The 22,874-nt window shown below is 40.8% G+C and overlaps 1 protein-coding gene across 1 annotated transcript in view; it reads left to right on the top strand.

Moving 5' to 3' along the window:
- The window catches only part of pign (phosphatidylinositol glycan anchor biosynthesis, class N), a 115,413-nt gene that overhangs the window by 24,262 nt on the left and 68,277 nt on the right, over positions 1-22,874 (top strand). Inside the window, exons 9-12 of the mRNA XM_043719611.2 lie at positions 1,033-1,073; positions 8,042-8,101; positions 16,587-16,679; positions 18,968-19,023. Coding sequence (XP_043575546.2) covers positions 1,033-1,073; positions 8,042-8,101; positions 16,587-16,679; positions 18,968-19,023 — 250 coding nt within the window. The remainder of the gene's footprint in view (positions 1-1,032; positions 1,074-8,041; positions 8,102-16,586; positions 16,680-18,967; positions 19,024-22,874) is intronic.

The raw sequence follows: 22,874 nt of genomic DNA, 5'->3' as shown, positions 1-22,874 counted from the left end.
AGTGAATTTAAGACAGAGATAACTAAGTTTTTGATGGGTTGGAGATCAAGGGTTACAGGGAGAAAGCAGGAAAAAGGGGTTGAAAAACATTTCAGCCATGATCAAATGGCAGAACAGATTTGATGGTTGGAATGGCTTAATTTTATTCTTGTGTCTTATGGTCTTATGTCCGGGAAAGTAGAAGTGTACAAATTAGTCCTTCTGAGGGAGCATCAATAGCATACACGATGCCCCATGCAGATTGAGCAGTAGCAAAAATCCTCTGCATTTGATCAGGATAAGTCTACCTTGTAGAGTCATTGAATGTCTATTTTGTTAGAGTGCAAGACAATGCTGCAAGGTCCAGTTTGAAGGTCTCCTGCATGAGTCATTTAACATTTCCTGGAGAAACCTGCTTTGTGGTGCTTTACTCCTCAGAAATTTGGGGTGATGAATCCTATGCAGGGTGAATGTTTGGCTGGATCACCCCTTTCCTAACTCATTTGCTGCCTGTGCATCAGGACTCTCCTGGGCTCCTCTACTCCTCTTGCTTTTCCTTACTGGGGAAAGCAGGGTACGGAGGAAGGTCCAGAGGTGGTTGTGAAGGAAAACACTGCTTTTGTGAAAAGATCTGTAGCCCACTCTCTATTACTGAATGTTGAGTATTGAATGGTTTGCTCAAAACAGAAACATCAAGGTAATCTTACCTTGTACAAGTCTGATAGATGTATGCCTCTGCTTCACTTCTGCTATTCATCAATGACCTTGTAAGTGAAATTGAGGAGAGCAAAGTGATGCAATTGTAGTCTTAGATGACAATCCATCATTCTGTCTCATTCTACATAGTCACTGATTTGCTGTCAGTCATTGGGGATTTACATTCGGTACCAAAGTGGAAATGAGTTGGAGGAGTAGTGTCTTTTTCCAAGGCAATTTCCAATGCCATTCACATTGCATGTACTAATTAGATTTTTGTTTTTTTGTGGAGGGAAGGGAAGATTTGAGAAATTATTACCTTTCATTTTTAAAATTTGTTCTCGATGTTTGTTTCAGAATGGAAACTAAATGACTCGAGAAGATTAGATCTAAACCAGGTAAAATCCTTATCTTGCTCAAAGATGAACATTATATTCTAATTCTCATTGTGAAAAGAAAACTGACACCTAAGATATTCTCACTTTTTAAGCTCCAGGGTTCTAAGTACAAAGATACCATCTTGTTAACATAAAATGGAGCAGGATTAGATGATTTGCCCCTTGAACTTGCAGTACCATAATAGAATTGCAGCTGACCTTTTACCTCCACTTCACTTTCCCATCGATCCTTAAATGCTGGTATGCTTATCACTGTCCATCTTGACAACCTGGAAGAACCATTTTATAAGGATGGGTTGGATGTGTGTCACATGGCTACTGTGAATCATATGTTCATTACTATTCATTTGAATTCCATATAATGTTAAATGAGCCTCATGCCTGCTTCCAACATGTCATAAGTGTGTTGACCAGTTTGTTGAACAGGAACCTGCTGAGTCAGCCTGATTTGTGATCCTCTTTGCTTTCCCCTACCCAATGCCAAACAACGTTCAAAACTTTCACCAGGCTCCCTTTGAAATTAAACTGGACAGAGCTCTAATCTTTCAGAAAGAGAGAAATAGCAACAGCATATCTTTTAACAGTACCTTTAACCTAATAAGATGCAGGAGATTCAGTGCTTTATTTTGTTTTTAAGTCAATATTAATGTTGTTAGATGACCAAAAACTTAGGTTTGTGTGTATTGTGGTCAAAAAGATCTGCTTTAAGGAGCATCTTAAAGGAAAATATAGAGGCAGAAAGGTGTAGAGAGGGAAATCTAGACCCATGGACCCATGCAACTGATGGCATCAGAATCAATGATGAAATGATTAGAACATACAAACTAGGAGCAGGAGTAGGCCATCTGGCCCTTCGAGCCTGCTCTGCCATTCAGTAAGATCATGGATGAACATTTCATGGCCTCAGCTCCACTTACCCACCCTCTCACCTCACGCTTAATTCCTTTTATTGTTCAAAAAAATATGTATGTTAGCTTTAAAAACATTTACTGAATGTAGATTCAAAACCCTCTGAGTGAAGAAGTTCCTTCTCAATTCAGTTCTAAATCTGCTCCCCCTAATTTTGAGGCTATGTCCTCTTGTTCTAGTTTCACCTGCCAGTGGAAACATCCTCTCTACAACTATCTTATCGATTCCCTTCACAATTTTATATGTTTCTGTAAGAGGCCCCTCATTCTCCTAAATTCCAATGAATATAATCCCAGTCTACTCAGTGTCTCCTCACAAGCCAACCTCCCTCAACTCTGGAATCAACCTAGTGAACCTCTTCTGTACCCCCTCCAAAGCCAGTACATCCTTTCTCAAGTAAGGAGACCAAAACTGCACACACTACTCCAGGTGTGGCCTCACCAGCACCCGATACAGCTGCAACATAATCTCCCTGCTTTTAAATTCAATTCCTTTAGCAGTGAAGGACAAAATTCCATTTGCCTTCCTAATTACTTGTTGTACCTACAGGCAAACCTTCGGTGATTCAGACACAAGGACACCCAGGTCCCTCTGCATAGCAGCATGCTGCAACTTTTTACTATTCAAGTAAATAGTCCTTTTTACTGTTACTCCTACCAAAATGGATGACTTCACATTTATTAACATTGTATTCCCTCTGCCAGACCTTTGCCCACTCACTTAAAGTATCTATCTTCCTCTTCAAAGTTTCACAATCCTCTGCACTTTGCTCTGCCACTCGTCTTAGTGTCATCTGCAAACTTTGACACGTGGTCCCCAATTGTGAATAATTGCAATCCCGACACTGATCCTTGAGGCACACCACTAGTTACTGATTGCCAACCAGAATAGCATTCATTTATCCCCACTCTTTGCTTCCTGTTAGTCAACCAATCCTCTACCCATGCTAATACTTTTCCCGTAATGGTATGCATCTTTATCTTATGCAGCAGCCTCTTGTGTGGCATCTTGTTGAAGACATTTTGGAAATCTAGGTATACCACATCTACTGGGTCCCCGTTGTCCACCATGGAATTCTTCATAGAATTCCAAACAATTTGTAAAGTATGCCCTTCACGAACCCATGCAACGTCTGCCCAACAGGACAATTTCTATCTAGATGCCTTGCTATTTCTTCCTTGATAATAGACTCAAGCATCTTCCCGACTACGGAAGTTAAGTGACCCAGTCTATAATTCCCCAGCTTTTGTCTACCACCCTTTTTAAACAGTGGCATCACATTTGCTGTTTTCCAATCTATTTTCAGGAGGAACTGCTCCAGCAAATTTTGGAAAATTTCCCACAACTGCATGGTTTGCTATTTCTTCTGCCGTCTCGTTTAGTAGCCTGGGATGCATTCCATCAGGGCCAGGAGATTTGTCTATCCTTGGCTCTGTTGGCTTGCCTAACACTATCTCTTCTGTAATAATGATTGTTTCCAGGTCCTCACCTACTTTTGTCTCTTTGTCAATTACTGGCATGTTATTCGTGTCCTCCACTGTGAAGACCGACACACAATACCTATTCAATACCTCAGCCATTTCATCATATCCTATGACTAAATGCCTCTTCTCATCCTCTAAAGGACCAATGTTTACTTTAGCCACTCTTTGTATTCTGTGCTAGTTTTTTTCTCATTTTCTGTCTTACTTTTCTTTATAGCTTTTTTTGGCTATAGCTCGAGCGGCTTTCTATTGACCTTTAAAACTTACCCAATCTTCTAGTTTCCTGCTGATCTTCTCCACTTTGTGTACCTTCCCTTTCAATTTGATAGCTTCCCTTATTTCCTTAGGCACCCATGGCAGATTACCTCTTTTCTTACACTCCTTCCTTTTCACTGGAATATACTTTTGCTGAGCACTTTGAAAAATTGCTTTGAAAGTCCTCCACTGCTCATCAACTGGCCCACCATAAAATCTTTGTTTCCAGTCTGCTTTAGCCAAGTCCTCCTTCATCCTATTGTAGTCTCCCCCACACTCTCCATCTGTGCTCTAAATTCAACCACAATGCGATCACTCCTTCCAAGAGGATCCCTAACTATGAGATCATTAATTATTCCTGTCTCATTACACAGGACCAGATCTAGGATAGCTTGCTCCCTCATCGGTTCTGTTACATACTGTTCAAGAAAATAATCGCGGATACACTCAACAAACCCCTCCTCAAGGCTATCCTGACTGAGCTGATTTGACTGATCGACATGTAGATTAAAATCCCCCATGATAATTGCCCTACCAGTCAGGCATTAATTATTCCTTTGTTTATTTCCCGTCCATGTGATGTTATTATTTAGTGGCCTAAATACTACGCCTATCAGTGACTTTTCCTTCTTAGAATTTCTAATTTCCACCCAAATGGATTCAACCTTATTCTCCATAGAATTGAGATCATTTCTCAGCACTGCCCTGGTGTCGTTCTTGAATTTCAGAGCTACATCACCTCCCTTACCTTCCTGTCTGTCCTTCCAAATAGTCTGATACCCCTGGATATTTAACTCCCAGTCGCGACCATCCTGTACCAATATCTCCGTAATGGTCACTAAATCATATTCATTTCCGATGATTTGTGGGAGGCTATCAAATTGAAAGGGAAGGCATACAAAGTAGAGAAGATCAGCAGGAAACTAGAAGATTGGGCAAGTTTTAAAGGTCAATAGAAAGCCACTCGAGCTATAGCCAAAAGAGCTATAAAGAAAAGTAAAACAGAAAATGAGAAAAAAACTAGCACAGAATACAAAGAGTGGCTAAAGTAAACATTGTTACAAGTGTTAAAAGCATTCAGATAAAATGCCCTTATGTCCTCGTGATTTCCAACACTTCTAATGTCTCCTTAGTTATCCTTTCATTTTACTTCTTTCATAGTCTGTCTTGTTGTTAAACCCTCCTGCACACATGCTAACCTGCTGCTTACCTTTTTATTTACCATCATACTTCCTGTCATTTCCCCCCCTCCCCCGCCCCCGACTCACTAGTTTACAGTCTTTGTGACCACCCTACTTAATTCTTTTCGCTAGAACACTGGTTCCGGATTGGTTTGGGTGGAGACCGTCCCATCGATACAGATCCCTCCTGTTCCAAAACTGATGCCAATGCCCCATGAAATGGAATCCCTCTTTCCCACACCACTTCCCTAGCCACATGTTTACTTTCCAAATTTTCTTATCCCTAAGCCAATTTGCATGTGGCTTGGGTAGTAATCCCGAGGTTATAACCCTTGAGGACCTGTTCCTTAATTTCGTTTATAGTGCTTGACAATTCCCAGTCAGGTTCTCCTTCCTAGCCTTGCTTATGTTGTTTGTTCCAAAGTGGACCACAACAGCTGGATCCTCCCCCTCCTGTTCCAATATCCTTTCAAGTCGGTCAGAGATGTCCTGTATCCTGGCACCGGACAGGCAATGCACTATGCAGGATTCCTAAATAGGTTTACAAAGAATACTATCTATTCCCCTAATTATACAATCCTCTATAACTACCACATGACTTTTCGTTCCCCCCTCTTGAATGGCCTCCGGCATGATGGTGTCGTGGTCAGCTGGCTTATCCTCCCTGCAGTCCTTTCCTTCTTTCACACAGGGAGCAAGTACCTCATATCTGTTGGACAAGGTCAAGAGCTGAGGCTCCTCTGTTCCTGAACTCAGGATCCCCCTACCTGCCTCACTTATAATCACTCCCTGCTGTCTCTGATCACTGACTGAATTTGGTTTACAGGTGTGATCGCCTCCTGAGACAAAGCGTCCAGGTAACTCTCTCCCTCCTGGATGTGCTCAGATTCCAGCTCATTAATTCTGAGCCTCCAGCAACCAACACTTGCTGCAGATGTGATCACTGCAGTTCACAATGCGATCAGCCAGCTCCCACATACACCTACAGCACATCACCTGCCCAGCCATCTCTACTTAGTTAGTTACTTTATTTATTTATATATACTTATGAGTTAATTAATTTTTAATACTTCTTTGCTATGCTCTTTTTCAAACTCACTGCAGTCAATCAACCAATCAGGTCACAGCTTCCCTATGCCATCACTCCAGTATTTTTTTTGCAGCAGAAGTTTGATACTCATTCCATGTTACTTCCCCATGTTATTACGGCTGCTCTGCCTTCCGACTGCTCTCCACAGATGAGGCCAAGCTCCCCCAGTTCAGTGAGTTTTATACTCACTCCGTGCTGCTACAGCTCTGCCTTTGGACTGCTCCCCGCAAACTAAAACTCACAATATACTTCGAATGCACATAACACAAGCTAAACCTATGATATATTTTCTCGTTTTCGAACAATTGGCTCAAGAAAAGGTATCCTAATTTTTTTTAGATTAGATTCCCTACAGTGTGGAAACAGGTCCTTCGGCCCAACAAGTCCACACCAACCCTCCAAAGAGTAACCCTTCCAGACCCATTTCTCTCTGACTAATGCACCTAACACTATGGATTATTTATCATGGCCAATTCACCTGATCTGCACATCTTTGGACTGTGGGAGAAAACTGGAGCACCTGGAGGAAACACACACAGAAAATGTGCAAACTCCATGCAGACAGTTGCCCAAGGCTGGAATCAAACCTGGTTCCCTGGCACTGTGAAGCAGCAGTGCTAACCACTGAGCCACCATGCTGCCCATTGTAAGATCAGAAATCCTAAAATATTTGAACGATCTCATTCACTCCCTATGCCATTCATGCTTAGCAGCAGCAGTGTGTACTGTTTACAAGATGCACTGCAGCAATTCAACAAGGCTCCATAAGAAATACCTTCCAAACTCACAACCACTACCATGTGAGAAGGTCAAAGGCAGCAGATTCATGGGAACACAACCATATGCAAGTTCCCTTCCAAGCCCTCACCATCCTGAGTTGGAAATATATCACGGTTCCGTTGGAAATATCTCACTCTTTTATCAGTATTGCTGGGTCATAATCATATAACTCCCTCCCCACTGCATCTACCTATACCAATTGGAGTGCAATTCACCACCATATTCTCATGGGCAACAAGAGATAAACAATAAATGCAGCCCAGACAGTGATGTTCACATCCCATGAGTTCATTATTTTTTGAAAAAATTATGCAAAAGTTTAGGAATCTTGTAGGTTCCTATTGAAACCCCTCGGCCAATTGGATTGGACTTTCAAAATCCAGCATTCTTTTCTCCTTTCTTTGTAATTGTGATTTATTTTGGCATTCTTGCATTTACCCTGATGAGTACAAAACCTTCAACGTTACTATTTTCTGCAGTTCAGTTTTCAGCTTCTTTTAGATGCTCTTTTGTATGTGATTTTCAATCCCTATCCAAGATGCTGATATCACTGGTTTTATGTGCCATTATTTAGGGACAAGTACTATTCAAGTAAATGCTCTGAACTCAGCATAGCTGCTGCTTTTGTTGCCAGGTACATAAACAGCTTGATGCTTCTGGAGTTTACACAAAAATCAATGTAGTTTCTGAAGACACTGGTCAATGCAAACAGTTTCCAGTATGATCTGTGGAATATTAACTTAATTCTGAAAACAAATTCTATTCGTTAAACTTTCCAGAAGTTGATTTTGGGAGGATAGCCAGGGTGCGATAAACCTCCATCCTGTATTATTGACAATCCTTCTGACAAAAACCAGACAGTTCAAAACCTGTGCAAACTTTGGTTTGTCTTTCTATTTTTTTCAACATTCTCTGGATACCAACCTCCCTCTGAAATCTCTGTTAACATTCAATCATTTTCCATCGTTTGAGCATAATGCCTGCCCAGACCTGAAGCATCTACAGGTTTTTTGAACAGTGAATTAATTTTCAAGCCTGGCCTCATAAACAAATATGTTTGTTCTTGTTCTTTTTTTAAGAGCTCAAAAGTTACCTTCAGCTCTTAGTTAACAGCTCTAAACCAAAATGACACAAATAAAAAATGTGAAGGTCTTGACAATGGGTTCTTCTAATTATTGGATTTAACAGAGTGCGAAAGTTTATATTACTTTATTACTGCTGTTCACCTTGAAATGTTGCAACTAATTGTTTCTATTTTGCATTGCACAGGCTGATGTAGCACCACTGATAGCTGCTTTAATCGGAATTCCTTTCCCTCTTAATTCTGTGGTGAGCTAATATTTTGAAATTTTATCTAATTATGTTGCAGACAGTGCATAATTGTGAAAGTTCTGTAATTTTGATTCTGTATTTTTGTGATGATTAAGTGTATATTCTGTGAGGTTCTGTCAGCAGTCCAGAATCTTGCTGATGGCTGCTGCAGAATGCAAAGCTGTTGTGCAACCTCAGGTGTCCAATGTTTGGGCATGTGATTTCAGGAGAGGGAACAGTGTCATGTTACAAGCAATACACTGAGTAACACTTTACATTTCATTAACTAAAAGAGAAAATGTTGGAAGACTCAGCAGATTATGGCGTCATAGAGATGTACAGCATGGAAAGAGACCCTTCGGTCCAACTCGTCCGTGCTGACTAGATATTCTAAATTAATCTAGTCCCATTTGCCAGCATTTGGCCCATATCCCTCTAAACCCTTTCTATTCATATACCTATCCAGATGCCTTTTAAATGTTGTAATTGTACCAGCCTCCTCCATCACCTCTGGCAGCTCATTCCATACACACACCACCCTCCACGTGAAAAAGTTGCCCTTTAGGCCCCTTTTAATTGTTTCCCCTCTCACCTTAAACCTATGACCTCTTGTTTTGGACTCCCCTACCCTGGGGAAAAGACCTTGACCATTCACCCTCTTCATGCCCTTAATGTTTTTAAATTTAAAAATCACAAAACACTGGGTTGTAGTCCAACAGGTTTATTTAGAAGCACTTGATTTTGGAGCGCTACACCTTGGTTGTGGTTGTGGCCTGATGAAGGAGCAGTGCTCCGAAAGCCAGTGCTTCCAATTAAACCTGTTGGACTATAACGTGGTGTTTGTGTGATTTTTAACTTTGTACACCCCAGTCCAACACTGGCACCTCCAAATAATGATTTTAAAAACTTCAATAAGGTCACCCCCCCATCCTCCGACACTCCAGGGAAAATAGCCCAGCCTATTCACCCTCCCCTTTTAGCTTAATCCCACTAACCCTTGTAAATAAGCTGTGAGGTTTGGCAGCATCTGTATAGGGAGTAATAGGGTTAATGTTTCAAGTCCAAATGTAATGAGCCTATGACAGTAAAGAAGGCATTTGGAATGCTTTCCTTTATTGGTCAGAATATTGAGTAGAGGAGTTGGGAGGTCATGTTGCGACTGTACGGGACATTGGTTAAGCCACTGTTGGAATATTGCGTGCAATTCTGGTCTCCTTCCTATCGGAAAGATGTTGTGAAACTTGAAAGGGTTCAGAAAAGATTTACAAGGATGTTGCCAGGGTTGGAGGATTTGAGCTATAGGGAGAGTCTGAATAGGCTAGGGCTATTTTCCCTGGAGCATCGGATGAGGGACATGGATAGGGTAAATAGACAAAATCTTTTCCCTGGTGTCGGGGAGTCCAGAACTAGAGGGCGTAGGTTTAGGGTGAGAGGGGAAAGATATAAAAGAGACCTAAGGGGTAACTTTTTCACGCAAAATGTGGTACGTGTATGGAATGAGCTGCCAGAGGAAGTGGTAGAGGCTGCAACAATTGCAACATTTAAGAGGCATTTGAACGGGTATATGAATAGAAAGGGTTCGGAGGGATATGGGCCGGGTGCTGGCAGATAGGACTAGATTGGGTTGGGATATCTGGTCGGCATGGACAGGTTGGACTGAAGGGTCTGTTTCCGTGCTGTACATCTCTATGGCTATGACTCTATGATTGCAGCTTTAGATCCTTACTCCCCAGCCGGCACATTTTGTCTGTGAAAGTTGGTGGTCTGTGTGGTTTCGGAGTCAGTGTCTGCTGTCCTCTCAGCTGATCATCCTTGATCATGTTGGATTTCTTCTTTACTGTCTGAGAGGAGGGTGATGGCTCTATCTCTCTCTGCAGGCTGAGTGCTTCAAGTCCACTTTAAGGTTTAGCAAGCCATGAGATAGGCCATGGTTTGAGATGGTGACCAAACAGGTGGATGAGGTAAAGTGGTTGATGTGTATATAGATTTCAATAAGGCAGTTGGTAAGGTTCCCCATGGTAGGCTATTGCACAAAATACAGAGGTATGGGATTGAGGGTGATTTAGCGGTTTGGATCAGAAATTGGCTAGCTGAGAGAAGACACAGTATTGTGGTTGATGGGAAGTGTTCATCCTGAAGTTCAGTTACTAGTGGTGTAGGATGGTTTAGTAAATTTGCAAATGACACAAAGGCCGGTGGAGTTTGGATAGTGATGAAGGATATTGCAGATTACAGAGGCACATAGATAAGCTGTAGAAGTGAGGTGGCAAATGGAGTTAATACGGGAAAGTGTGAGGTTATTCACTTTGGAAGGAGCAACAGGAATAGAGAGTACTAGGCTAATGTAAGATTCTTGGTGGTGTAAATGAGCATAGAGACCTCTGTGTCCATGTACATAGATCCCTGAAAATTACCACTCGGGTTGATAGGGTTGTTAAGATTGTATACGGTGTGTTAGCGTTTATTAGTAGAGGGATTGAGTTTTGGAGCCATGAAGTCACATTGCAGCTGTACAAAACTCTGGTGTGGCTGCACTTGGAGTATTGTGTACAGTTCTGGTCATCGCATTATAGAAAGGATGTGGAAGCATTGGAAAAGATGCAGAGGTGATTTACTAGGATGTTGCCTAGTATGGAGGGAAGGTCTTATGAGGAAAGGCTGAGGGACTTGCGGCTGCTTTCGTTAGAAGAAGGTTGAGAGGTGACTTAATTGAGACACACAAGATGATCAGAGGGTTAGATAGGGTGGAGAGCCTTTTTCCTCAGATGGCGATGGCTAGCACGAGGGGACAAAGCTTTAAATTGAGGGGTAATAGATATAGGACAGATGTCAGAGGTAGTTTCTTTACTCAGAGTAGTAGGGACATGGAACGCACTGCCTGCAACATTAGTAGACTCGCCAACTTTAAGGAGATTTAAATGGTCATTGGATAGACATATGGATGATAATAGAATAGTGTAGGATAGATGGGATTCAGATTGGTTCTACAGGTCGGTGCAACATCGAGGGCTGAAGGACCTGTACTGCGCTGTAAAGTTCTACGTTCTCTGTACTTTTCATTTGGTCTAATGAAGTGTCATATTGGACTTGAACCTGTTACTCTCTCCACAGATTTTGTCCCACCTGCTGAATTTCTCCAACACATTCTGTCTTTATTTCAGATGTTGAACATCTGCAGTATTTTACTTTTGGTTTTATTAAACTTGAATACTTAGATTAGTTCCAGTCTCCTATTTCCTCCAGTCTTCTATCGCATCTTAGATACAGCCCTTCCAAGAAGATAGTCACTACTCATTCACAAGACGCCACAAAAAATGCAGCTTTGAGCCTTTGCTAAGGAAATAGCAGGTAAAAGCAATTTGTCTTCAGTAGCGCTCTAATCAATCTAATTCATCTAAAATGAATGAGGAGCTAGAACTACTGCAAATTCAGTGCCCCACAAATGCTGATAATATGTAAAAGAACTCTCAACATCTTTGTGAAGAAAAAAGACAAGTTAGTTCTTTGTTAGCACCCATAAAGATGTCAGTGCCCAGGTGTACACCCTGTACATATTCTACAAAGCTCCATAGCAACTATTTTCTTTTCTGCAACTCCACCAATACAATGGACACAAAACCCTGCATATATGAGCATGTGATGTGTTACTCAGCTTTTAGGAAATTTCTCCAAGTAGTTGTCCTGCCATTTATCAAGATTTCCTTATCAGCTGCCTTCAGCAGAATGGCTTTTCTGCAAACTAGTCAACAAAGGTAGGCACCCCACCTTGGATGATAATCCTATGGTATCATACTCAACCTCTTAATAACATCTTACAGCCCAAGATTTTGCAGAATTTCCTCATCAGCTGTACAATAGATATTTACTTTTGACACAGAAAACGATGAGGTTAGACAATTTCCTCATTTTTGAATTAAGTTAAAAGCTGGCATTATGTTTGTCCTTTTTAGAATTCTATTTGTCTCTGTGCACTAGCGTTTAATGATGTTTCACTACTATTATCTTAATTTAAAAAAAAATCATTCATGGGAATGGGCGATAATGGCGGGACCAGCATTTATTGCCCATCTCTAGTTAGTGCATTGAACCACTGCAGTCCATTTGGTGTAGGTACACTCACCATTTTGTCAAGGAGGGAGCTCCAGGATTTTGTCCCAGCAACACTGAAGGAACAATTGTATAGCAGCACGGTAGCTCAGTGGTTAGCACTGCTGCTTCACTGCCACTGGAACCCAGGTTTGATCCCGCCCTCAGGTGACTGTGCAAGTTCCACAAAGACACTCTTCACATGTTTGCGTTGGTTTCCTCATACAGTCCAAAGATGTGCAGGCTCGATGGATTGGCCATAGTAAATTGCCCTGTAGTGTGCAGGTTAGGTGGTTTAACTGAAGTAAATGTGGATTTACGGGATAGGGTGGTGTGCTGTTCGGAGGGTCAGTGCAGATTCGATGGATCAACTTGCCTTTATCTGCTCTGTATGGATTCTATAGTTCCGAGTTGGATTGGTGAGTGGCTTGAAGAGGAAATTGTAGTAGTGACATTCCTGTGTATCTGTTGCTCTTGCCCTTCTAAATGGTAAATGTCTTGGGTTGCTTGCAGTGTGTGTTCATGACTTAGAGGACAGAAGTAGGTATATTGTAGCCACATTTGCAGCCGACACAAAAATAGTTGGAAAGACAAGTTACGAGAAGGATACAAACAGTTTACAGAGAGATATTGATTGGTTAAATAAGTGGGCAAAAAACTGAAAAAATGCAAAAATGAAGTATAATGTGTGAAAATGTGAAGTTTCCATTTTGGAAGAGAGAATAAAATAACAGAATATTACTTAAATGAAGAAACACTGCAGAAAGTGACAACATTAAGGGACTGGGAGATACATGTACCTGAAGCCTAGAAAGCTGACAGGTGCAGCAAGTATTCACAAAGGCTAGTGGAATGTTGGCCCTTGGGATTGGTGGCTGAGTGAGGATATCTTTCTGCAACTCTACAAGGTGCTGGTTAGACCACATCTGGAGTACTGTGAGCAATTTTAGTCCCTTTATTTAAGGAAAGATATTTAATTGGATGCTCACTTGGATGATTCATGGTGTGGAGGGATTATCTTAAAAGCAAATGCTAAACAGCTTGGGATCCTATTCACTGGAACTTAGAAGAATGAGAGGTTAGTTCATGAAAACAAAGGGATTCTTAAGAGTCTTATCAAGGTAAATTCTGGGAGATTGTTTTCCCTCATGGGAGAGTCTCAGACTAGAGGGCATAGTCTCCGAATATAGGGGTAAGTGAAGATTGCAGATGTCAGAGATTAGAGTCAAGAATGTGGTACTGGAAAGGCACAGCAAGTCAGGCAGCATCAGAGGAGCAGGAAATTGACGTTTCAGGCAAAAGCCCTTCATCAGGAATGAGGCTGGGAGCCTCAGGGGTGGAGAGATAAATGGGGGGTGGGGGGTTTTGGGGAGGAGGGGGATATTGGGGGAGGTGGATGGAGGTGGGGTGAAGGTGATAAGTCGGAGGGGAGGGTGGTGCAGATAGTTGGGAAGGAAGATGGACAGGTCATGAGGACGGTGCTGAGCTGGAGGTTTAGAACTTGGGGTGAGGTAAGGGGAGGAGAAATGAGGAAACTGGTGAAATCCATTTTGATGCCATGGGGTTGGAGGGTCCTGAGGCAGAAGATGAGGCGTTCATATTCCAGGCATCGGGTGATGATGGAGTGGCGATGGAGGAGGCCCAGAACCTGCATGTCCTCGGCAGAGTTGGAGGGCGAGTTGAAGTGTTGGGCCACAGGTGGTGGGATTGATCGGTTTGGGTGTCCCAGAGGTGTTCTCTGAAGTGCTGTCATGACCTGGCCCATCTGTCAATCTTCCTTCCCAACTCTCTGCACCACCCTTCCCTCCAACCTATCACCTTTACCCACACCTCCATCCACCTATTGCACTCTCAGCTTCCTTTCCCCCCAGCCCCACGCCCCCTCTCCCATTTATCTCTCCACCCAGAGGCTCCCGGCCCCATTCCTGATGAAGGGCTTTTGCCCAAAACGTCAATTTTCCTGTTCCTTGGATGCTGCCTGACCTGCTGTGCTTTTCCAGCACCACACTCTTGACTCAGAATATAGGGGTGCTGATATAAGACTGAGATGAGTTTGAAGGTCTTGTGAGGGTTGTGAGTCAATGGAATATTTTGCAACAGGGTGCTGTGGGGGAAAAGTGCTTGTGTATATTTAAAGCTACAACAGATAGATTCTTGATCAATTAGGGAATTAAAAGTTACAGCAAAAAGGCAGGAAAATGAATATGAGAAGTGTCAGATCAGCAATGATCCTATTGAATGGCAGAGCAGTCTTGAGGAGCTGAATGGCCTACTCCTGTTCTTATTTCTGATGGTCTTATGGTAGGTGTTGTCTAAACAACTTTGGTGAATTTCTGCAGTATATCTTATGAATGGTGCACACTGCTGCTCTTGAGTGGCGGAGCTGAATGTTTGTGGGTAAGGTGCTAATTAAGTGGGATGCTTTGTTCTGAATAATGTCAGGCATCTTGAGTGTAGTTGGAGTTGCACATGCAACAAGTGTTTACCTTGTAGGTGGTGGACAGGCTTTGGGGAGTTGGGAGGTGATAATTTGCCACTGGATTCTTTGCTACTCTACAGCTTCTCACTAATATGAAGATTTCCTGATTTGTTTTTCAAAGGTGCTGAATATGTGACTTGCTACCATCCAATGTAGAGCTCCACTTAGATACTCACTTTGTTTTCTTTTAACATTGTTTTGTAAGTTCCTGTTTACAGCGATACATCCAACTGTGTCTTTGAACTTGAATATAAACATGATTATATAATTTCCTATTGTATGCATATGCATTCTTTTATGGGGTGTGAATGTTGTTGGCTTGGTTGGCATTTACTGTCAATCCCATATTGCTTTTGAGAATGTGATGGGAAGTTCCCTTCTTGAACTGCAGCAGAATATTTCTACATCCAAGTTATTCATCCATAAAGTGAAAAACAAAAATCCAAGTACAAGTCTTAGGCAACACCATTAGGCACATCTACCATGCAGAGTACTGCCTTTCCTTAATCTTCTCCTTCCTTATCTGTTTTGCAAGATTACCTTGAATTCCATGCACTGACATTATTGTTGATATACTTGAAGGGAGTTATATCCCTGTATTAAAACCTTCTGATCAACGTGCATAGGTACTCCTGGTGCGAAAGAGAAGTCATACAATGTGCTGTAATGACTGCTCCTTGGTGGGTCTGACATCCATCATTATGAAGTGCTTTGAGAGGTTAGTAATGGCACACATCAACTTCAGTCTCCAAGATTACCTTGATCCACTGCAATTCACCTACATTCACAATAGGTCCATAGCAGACACCATCTCTCTGGTCCTACACCCATGCCTGAGCCTCTGGATATCCAGGACACTGACAACCTGATTCAGTAACACTTCTGTGCTGTGTTTGCCATGTAAATATCTTGATTGCCATGATTAGAATTCTCAATTGGGACTAGCAGCAGTGTGCTTATATCCTCATTAAGGGGTGAATCCAAAGTAAGTTTGGGTGGCTTTGGACCAGACCCTTTATCATGATGCCAAACCAGATCATTCTTTGAATTGAGCTTTAGTTTATAGGTAAGTTTTATCAGTATACAATAGTTTGCTTTGGTCATCCCTTCTTGGTATGAAAGGGTTTGGTTTTAACGAATCCTACTTTGAATTAAAATAATGCACTTGGAGTATTTCTACAGATATGGTATGAATGCTTGACACCAAAATGGGGCAAAAGCATTATCATCCTTTGGATGGTGGTGCTACTTTAAAAGGAAATGTTTATAAGTAGGCCGTTAGTGATTGTTTTGATTGTATTAACCTCGATTTGCTCCTTCATCATGGAGAGAGTTCTGCCATTAAAAAATCAAAACAACCTTCAAGGAGATGTATAACATTTGGTTATGTAAGACCATGCCAAATTGCATTTATATGAAATTGACAATTATACAAAATTGACAGGCAGGAAGAGACCAGCTGGTCCATCAAGCCTGTTCAAAATGAAAAGGAAAACTACACATTTTATCTCATGAAGCACGATGTTATGATGTTTATTTTGAAAATTATATAATTTAAGGTGGATTATCAACATGCACCACATTTTTATTGTTTCTTTTTGTTTCTCAAAAATCACTTCTGTTACTTTTCATCAGTTTATAACATCGAATGGGAGAGTGCATCCAGTTATTCAAGAGTACACGACGTTGTGAAATCTGACAGCTGTCTTGCTTAGGCAGTCTAACTAATTTCTTTATTTTGTTGATAAACTGCTTCACATTGTTAACTTTATTTTTTAAGTAAAACTGAGAGGTACTCTGTACTCAGAGTAAATATAGCCTGAGAAAACTGATGCCGTAGAATGTATTAAAATAACTGAAAGCAGTTGGTTCAGATATTTTAGGTTATTCTTTTGTGGTTTGTGTTTCAATTTGTCAAATGTATTCTGTTTCTCTTAGGGTATTTTACCTTTGGAATACTTAAACAACAGCGACCAGTTTAAAGCTGAATGCATACTAACAAATACTGTGCAAATATTGGAACAATTTACGGTATGCAGTTTGTTATTATTAAATATTATTTTTGTTTTGAAGTTTAAATACACACCCAAAAAACCAGTGTGTTGAGAGGGTGATTCAGATCCTCAAACAATGTTTCTGGGTATTGTTATTCATGATTATGAGCTGAATCGTAGCATTAAATAATTCAAAATCTCATGATTAAATTTTCTGAGCTTACTTAAATAGACATTACTTGATTCTGAGCCAAGTTATGTTGACGTATAAGTCAAAAATGATAGCCAGTACGTTGTTTTTTGTTTTGGATCAGCGCAATAACTTTAATAGCACTCCAGCTTTGCGATTACATTAGTATATTTTTATGAATTATATAATTCATGATTACTTGGACTGGAATTTCACCTCCTATGCCATTCCACAGTAGGTAGATGCTGAAATAAACAATGGGGCAAAAAGCCATGGCAACCATGAACTTCACTCTCCCTGTTCTGCTGGGCTATTGTAAATGAATGCTGTTTGTAAATGTGGTTTGGTCTTCTCACCTAGTTACCACCAGTTTTTACCATTTCTGCTGTTGCCCAATTAGAAGCTGATAGGCTAAGCTAGTGTCCACAATGTCCAAAGTGGAAGGAGGAGTTTTTATAAAAGCTTTTCGTTCTCATGATGTGGCTTGTTTGTTGGTTCTGTCCCTTTTAAAGGTAACTTTCAATTTGCTGAGTTTCCAAGTAGGCCCTGTTGCACCTGTTCCCAGTCTTTTTCTTAAGAATCCTTATAGCATCGGAACAGTCTACTCAGCCCAACAAGTCCACACCGACATTCACCCAGTCTCACCTCCCTACCTTATTCTTATAAACCTGCATTTCCCATGGCCAATCCACGTAACGTACACATCCTTGGACATTAATGGCAATTTAGCATGGCCAATCCACTCAACCTGCACAACTTTGGACTGTGGAAAGAAACCAGAGCACCTGGAACTAACACATACAGACACATAGACAACGTACAAACCCCACACAGACAGTGCCTGAGACTAGAATTGAATCTGGGTGCCTGATGCTGTGAGGGAGCAATGTTAGTCATTGAGCCACCATGCTGCCCCTTTTTAGGCTTTAAGGCCATGGGAACAGAAGCTGGTGTGCCCCGTTTCCCACTCTGGCCCCAGTCCCAGGCCCCCGTTTTCCCCAACCTGGGCCTGGGCCCCAGCCCTGCTTCACCTCACCCGAGTCTTCCTTGGTGGACTCCCTTTTGGTGGCAAGAACCCTTTTGACTGCCCACCTTGCTGAACCAATGAAGCTAACCCAGGATTATAGTTCAGTTGAAAGTGTGGCTAGAATTTCCCAGCAAGGGAAATCCAGTGGTTGCCAAAGGCACTGCCAAAATGTAATGAGCACTCTGGCTCTGAATCTCTGCAGGGAATGACTGATCTCCAGCTGCAAAGGTCCAAATGATTGAAATTATTACAAATTGTTCAGACAACTGAGGAAATTCAGGGTCTCCTGGTTAAACTAATGCTTTTTTAAAAAATAAATTATTGTTAAATAAATTGTTAAAAAATAAATTATTTCAGCGAAAGGCCTCTGGTCAAAGGAGTAAAATTGATTAAATCAGCAAATCACAATTGGATGACATTTCTTTGGACTTAATAACTTTCAAGATTTAAGAAGATGAAATATTCTAGAATGTTAGGATCATGAGAAAGGTTGAGATAGAACAGAAGACTTAGTAATTTTATGTCTATCATATATCAAAGCATGATTTTGTGTAATATTTTGATCTTCCAGTCCATAGGATTTATATGTGCATGATGTGGAATATTATGAGCAAAAGTTTATAACCCATACCTCTCTGCCTTCAGGTCAGCGGGCTTGCAAGAGGAAGGGAAAATTTCACAGGCAGCCATCATGCCACCCTCCCCCGCCCCACTAAGTGTTCATGTTGCAGGGAGGGAATCTCTGATCATCCGTAAAATTCTGCCCACTCAGTGTGATTATTGTAAAGAAATCCGAACTGAGAAAGTCATCAAATATGGAGTGCCATTAGCTAAGGAATTGAAGAGGAATTAGCAAGGAAGGATGTGCAGAGTATTAATTACATTTTGAAACCTTACTTTTAAGCCGCATCTTATTAATGTTGATTTAATTTCATGGTAATAGTTACTTCCTATATCTCCATGCGCATATCAGTGCTGTACCAATTTTAATGTCAGGACACCTCTCAAGTTCTCTTATAAAATTGAAGATAGGGAATATTACTGCTGTATAAATGCCAGAAAACTCTTAGACATGGAACATACTTTGAAACTTTTAATTATTTTACAGGTGAAAATGAATCATAAAAAAGAGACCACACTGTCCTTTTTGTTTAGTCCCTTTAAGTAAGTAAATTCTGTTTTTTTATTGCCCCGAGTGAGTTGAAATTTATTTTTCCATTTTGTATAATTGAGAATGAAGCATTTATCTGAAGTATTTAAAGTTTAAGAGATATAGTGCATGTATGCTAAGCATCAGTCTTAATTGTTGGTGTCAGTGTGCCAGTGTTTGTCAAAACAACCCTATTGCTCCTCTCATCTTCAGTCCTACTGTTCTTCAATATGATGTCTAATATATTGGACAGCTTCCACTCCTCATTTTGGCATATTCCCAGGAGTCATGATTAGTGGTGATGCATCTGTGGACTCTAGGTAGAAACTCTTTCCAGAGTTCCAACTTGTGGAATGCCAAGGTGGCAAAGCCAGGAAAGAGAGCACGACCTACCAAAGCCTGAAAACTCTAAACTGCAGCAAGATAGGATAGGAGGAAAATATGAGAGGGGCATGGCAGAAATAGACAGTGAGGGAAGGGAGCTGGAATGATCTCAAGCAGAGGGAGAAGTTTGAAGAGCAGGAATCAAAGTGGATACCAGTGAAAGGAGAAGGGATTGTAGTGATGGTTGGAATTATAAGGGGAAAAGGTAATAGTGAAAGGAGGAAAAAAAATATGGAAATGAAGAAGGAATTAAACAAATGGCAATGACAAAGGGAGCATAATCTGTGGTAATAAATGGTAAAGGACAGAAGCTGTATTTGAAATGCAATAGGATAAGGAAAAAGCTAAGGAATGGTGGGGAGAAAGGAGGCATTCACTGAGTGAATAGGGGGAAGGCAACTGCCAAAATTAAATTGTGCAAGGTGAGTGGTGAGTACTTTGGGGGGCTAGAAGGAAAGTTACTAGTTTCAGTAGTTTAGGTGAGCGTGGGGTGATAATAGCTGAAGCTTATCAGCTTGAGGGATTTGGTTTGGAAGGGAGAGTTTATGACTCTCATAGTGAAAATTGAACTGAGAAAGTTGGATGAAGAGAATACTTCCAAAAAAAGAGTAGGGGATTGACTGAGGTACAGTAACTTTGACTATATCTGAAGAGCTTAAGAGTACCTTTGTGAACTAAGACAGTGATATGAAACTGATTGGAAATGGGAGAATGACAATTGAAATAACATTTTTTGATCTCCAGTGGTACAGACTTTTTTTTAGATTAGATTACTTACAGTGTGGAAACAGGCCCTTCGGCCCAACAAGTCCACACCGACCCGCTGAAGCGTACCCACCCAGACCCATTCCCCTACATTTATCCCTTCACCTAACACTACGGGCAATTTAGCATGGCCAATTCACCTAACCTGCACATTTTTGGATTGTGGGAGGAAACCGGAGCACCCGGAGGAAACCCATGCAGACACGGGGAGAATGTGCAAACTCCACACAGAGAATCGCCTGAGGCGAGAATTGAACCCGGGTCTCTGGCGCTGTGAGGCAGCAGTGCTAACCACTGTGCCACCGTGCCGCCCATGCAGACCTTCCAACCTGCAGAAGGGCAAGACCAGTATTATACCTGCAGCATTTGGATTACCCCTAAATGAGTTCCACGTGCATAACTTTTGTTTCCTCCAATACAAGTGAAGGAAGATCATGCACTTCTCAGTGGTTAAGTTTATAACCTGTTTAACAACTTGTTTTCATATATCAGGGCTGTTCTTGAATTGTCAGCTTTTTAAGTGATGTGTCAGGTTATTTTGCAGCTAGTTTCCTAGCTTGATAGAAATAATCACATTCATAAGTAATGTTGAAGCTAATTTAACTCTTCCAGTACTGAAATGTTTTGTGGTTTCAAAATATAACCAACATTGCCTCCTCTACTCTGCATTTCAACATGTTGAATGCTTTGTAGAACTTTTCTAACAATAAAAATGATGTAGAATATATAACAAGCTATTTCATAATTAATGCCACATAAATTAGCTCATTATTGAAATTTCAGTGAGATTGTGACACCCTCCGTGGATAGGTGACTACCAGAGATTGCTGTGTCATGTCAGAGAATGCCAAAATTAAAATCTTGCTTTTCTGTGGCTTCTTTTTTGACCTCGGGATGTCAGAAGTACCTTAGGGCCAATGAAGTATTTTTGCAGTCATTGTTATGTAGGAAATGCTGCAGCCAAGTTGGACATAGCAAATACAGAGACTGTTCTCTGAAACACGGAGGGATTGATACAATATTTATTAAATGTTAATAGTATTTGCCTTCAGTGATCTGATCCATAATTTCAATCTGGAATTCCAGTATTATTGATTTCTGCCTGCAATTAGCATTTTGTTTGATTTCACCAAATATGCAACCACTAATTTAGAACCAGACTGTCTCTGAGAAGCAGGATTTGGAATTCCGAATGTTGAGAATAGTTCTGGACAGTTTATACCAGTCGAGTGCATTATATAGCACTTTTCACGGTCTCAGAAATCTCAGAATGTTTTACAGCCAGTGTTAAAGTGATGTAATATAGGAATGGGTCAGCCATTTTGTATGCTGAAACCGCCCACTAGCAACACTGAAAATAATTTGTTTTTAATAATGTTGGTTGAATGATAAATGTTGACCAGGACACTAGAGTTACTAGTTTAAAGCCTCAATGACAATAATTTCAGATAAACCAGTGAACTGAAAAGTATCCCTTATTTAAACATAAGTAATTTTAGTGCTCAGGTGTCAGTGACTTGTGTTAATACCACTGTGATGTCCAGATGGTATATGGGAAAGAAAGAAAATGCCTGCATTTGTTCAGTACCTTTCATGACCCTGGGTCATACCAAAGTGTTAAGCAACTAATGAAATACTTCTGAACAGCAATTGCTCTTGTCCATAGGAAATTTGTAATTGCCAATTTGTGATAATGCCTTTTTTCACAAATTTGGTTGAAGGGTAAATTCTCCAAGATGCTGGGGAGAATTCCATTGCTTGTCCATGTAACTCTTTACTTCAAGATAATGAGGGCATTAATTAATTGTTTTATTTGAAAAATGGCACCTCTAACAGTGCAACTCTCTCTGTTCTGCGCTGGAACATTAGCTTGGGTTTTCTACTTAAATAACTTGAATGTATCCTCTATCCCCAACCTTCTACCTCAGAACCAAAAGTGCACTCCACTGCATTGCAGCTGACAATCAACTTTAAATTTGAAAAGGTTAATAACATTTGCTCTCCTCTTTCACTTGAATAATAGATGGCACAAGTCTGACTGTGACTTGGTATTAACTAGAGAGGACACATTTAAATGAATAGATAATGCTGAAAATGTCAACGACCAAGTGCCAGATGGCAGACAGCAATATTGCTTCTGTTTTTGTTAGATACAAGCCAGCACCATAACCCTGTTAGCACAATGGTCATGTGGCTGCGATGTCACCTCAAGGAAAACAGGAATCTGCAGTTGTGCTGTCAGTGCTAGACGCCAACATGTGAAATGAAGATTTCATTAAAGCAGCTGGTGCTGCTGAAAGGAGGGGTGGGTATGCTGTCATTGTCAAGAGCATATGTTTCTTGTTGCTAACGTTTTAACGTTTCCTGCCTTTGTTGTGATTTCTAACTGACCTGCTGAAGAAGATCTTTTGTAATGAGATCTAGATTTTAGTATATAAGTAATATTGTAAAAAACAAAATTATTTAGGAGAATTTTTATTTTGGAAGCTTGCCATTCCCTTTGCCACTATCTGTAAATGTGAATTGACTGAGGAATATTGAGAGTTGTCATCTTAGCACTGTGATTGTGTTAGTGTAGACGAAAAAGACTTGCTTCTAATATTGAAGTAAATTCTTCATGTGGATCCCCAGTGGAGTGCCACCGCATGTGATTTGCTGTTTGCATTTGGTTCTTACATTGATAACTGACTGACTATCTCTTCTGTAAGAACTTATT

The sequence above is a fragment of the Chiloscyllium plagiosum genome, unplaced genomic scaffold, assembly GCF_037043375.1.
Source record: "Chiloscyllium plagiosum isolate Xiang-an unplaced genomic scaffold, Cpla_swu_hap1 HiC_scaffold_34, whole genome shotgun sequence".
Classification (NCBI taxonomy): domain Eukaryota; kingdom Metazoa; phylum Chordata; class Chondrichthyes; order Orectolobiformes; family Hemiscylliidae; genus Chiloscyllium; species Chiloscyllium plagiosum.
The sequence above is the reverse complement of the archived record's forward strand: the minus strand, read 5'-3'. Positions and strand labels throughout refer to the sequence as shown.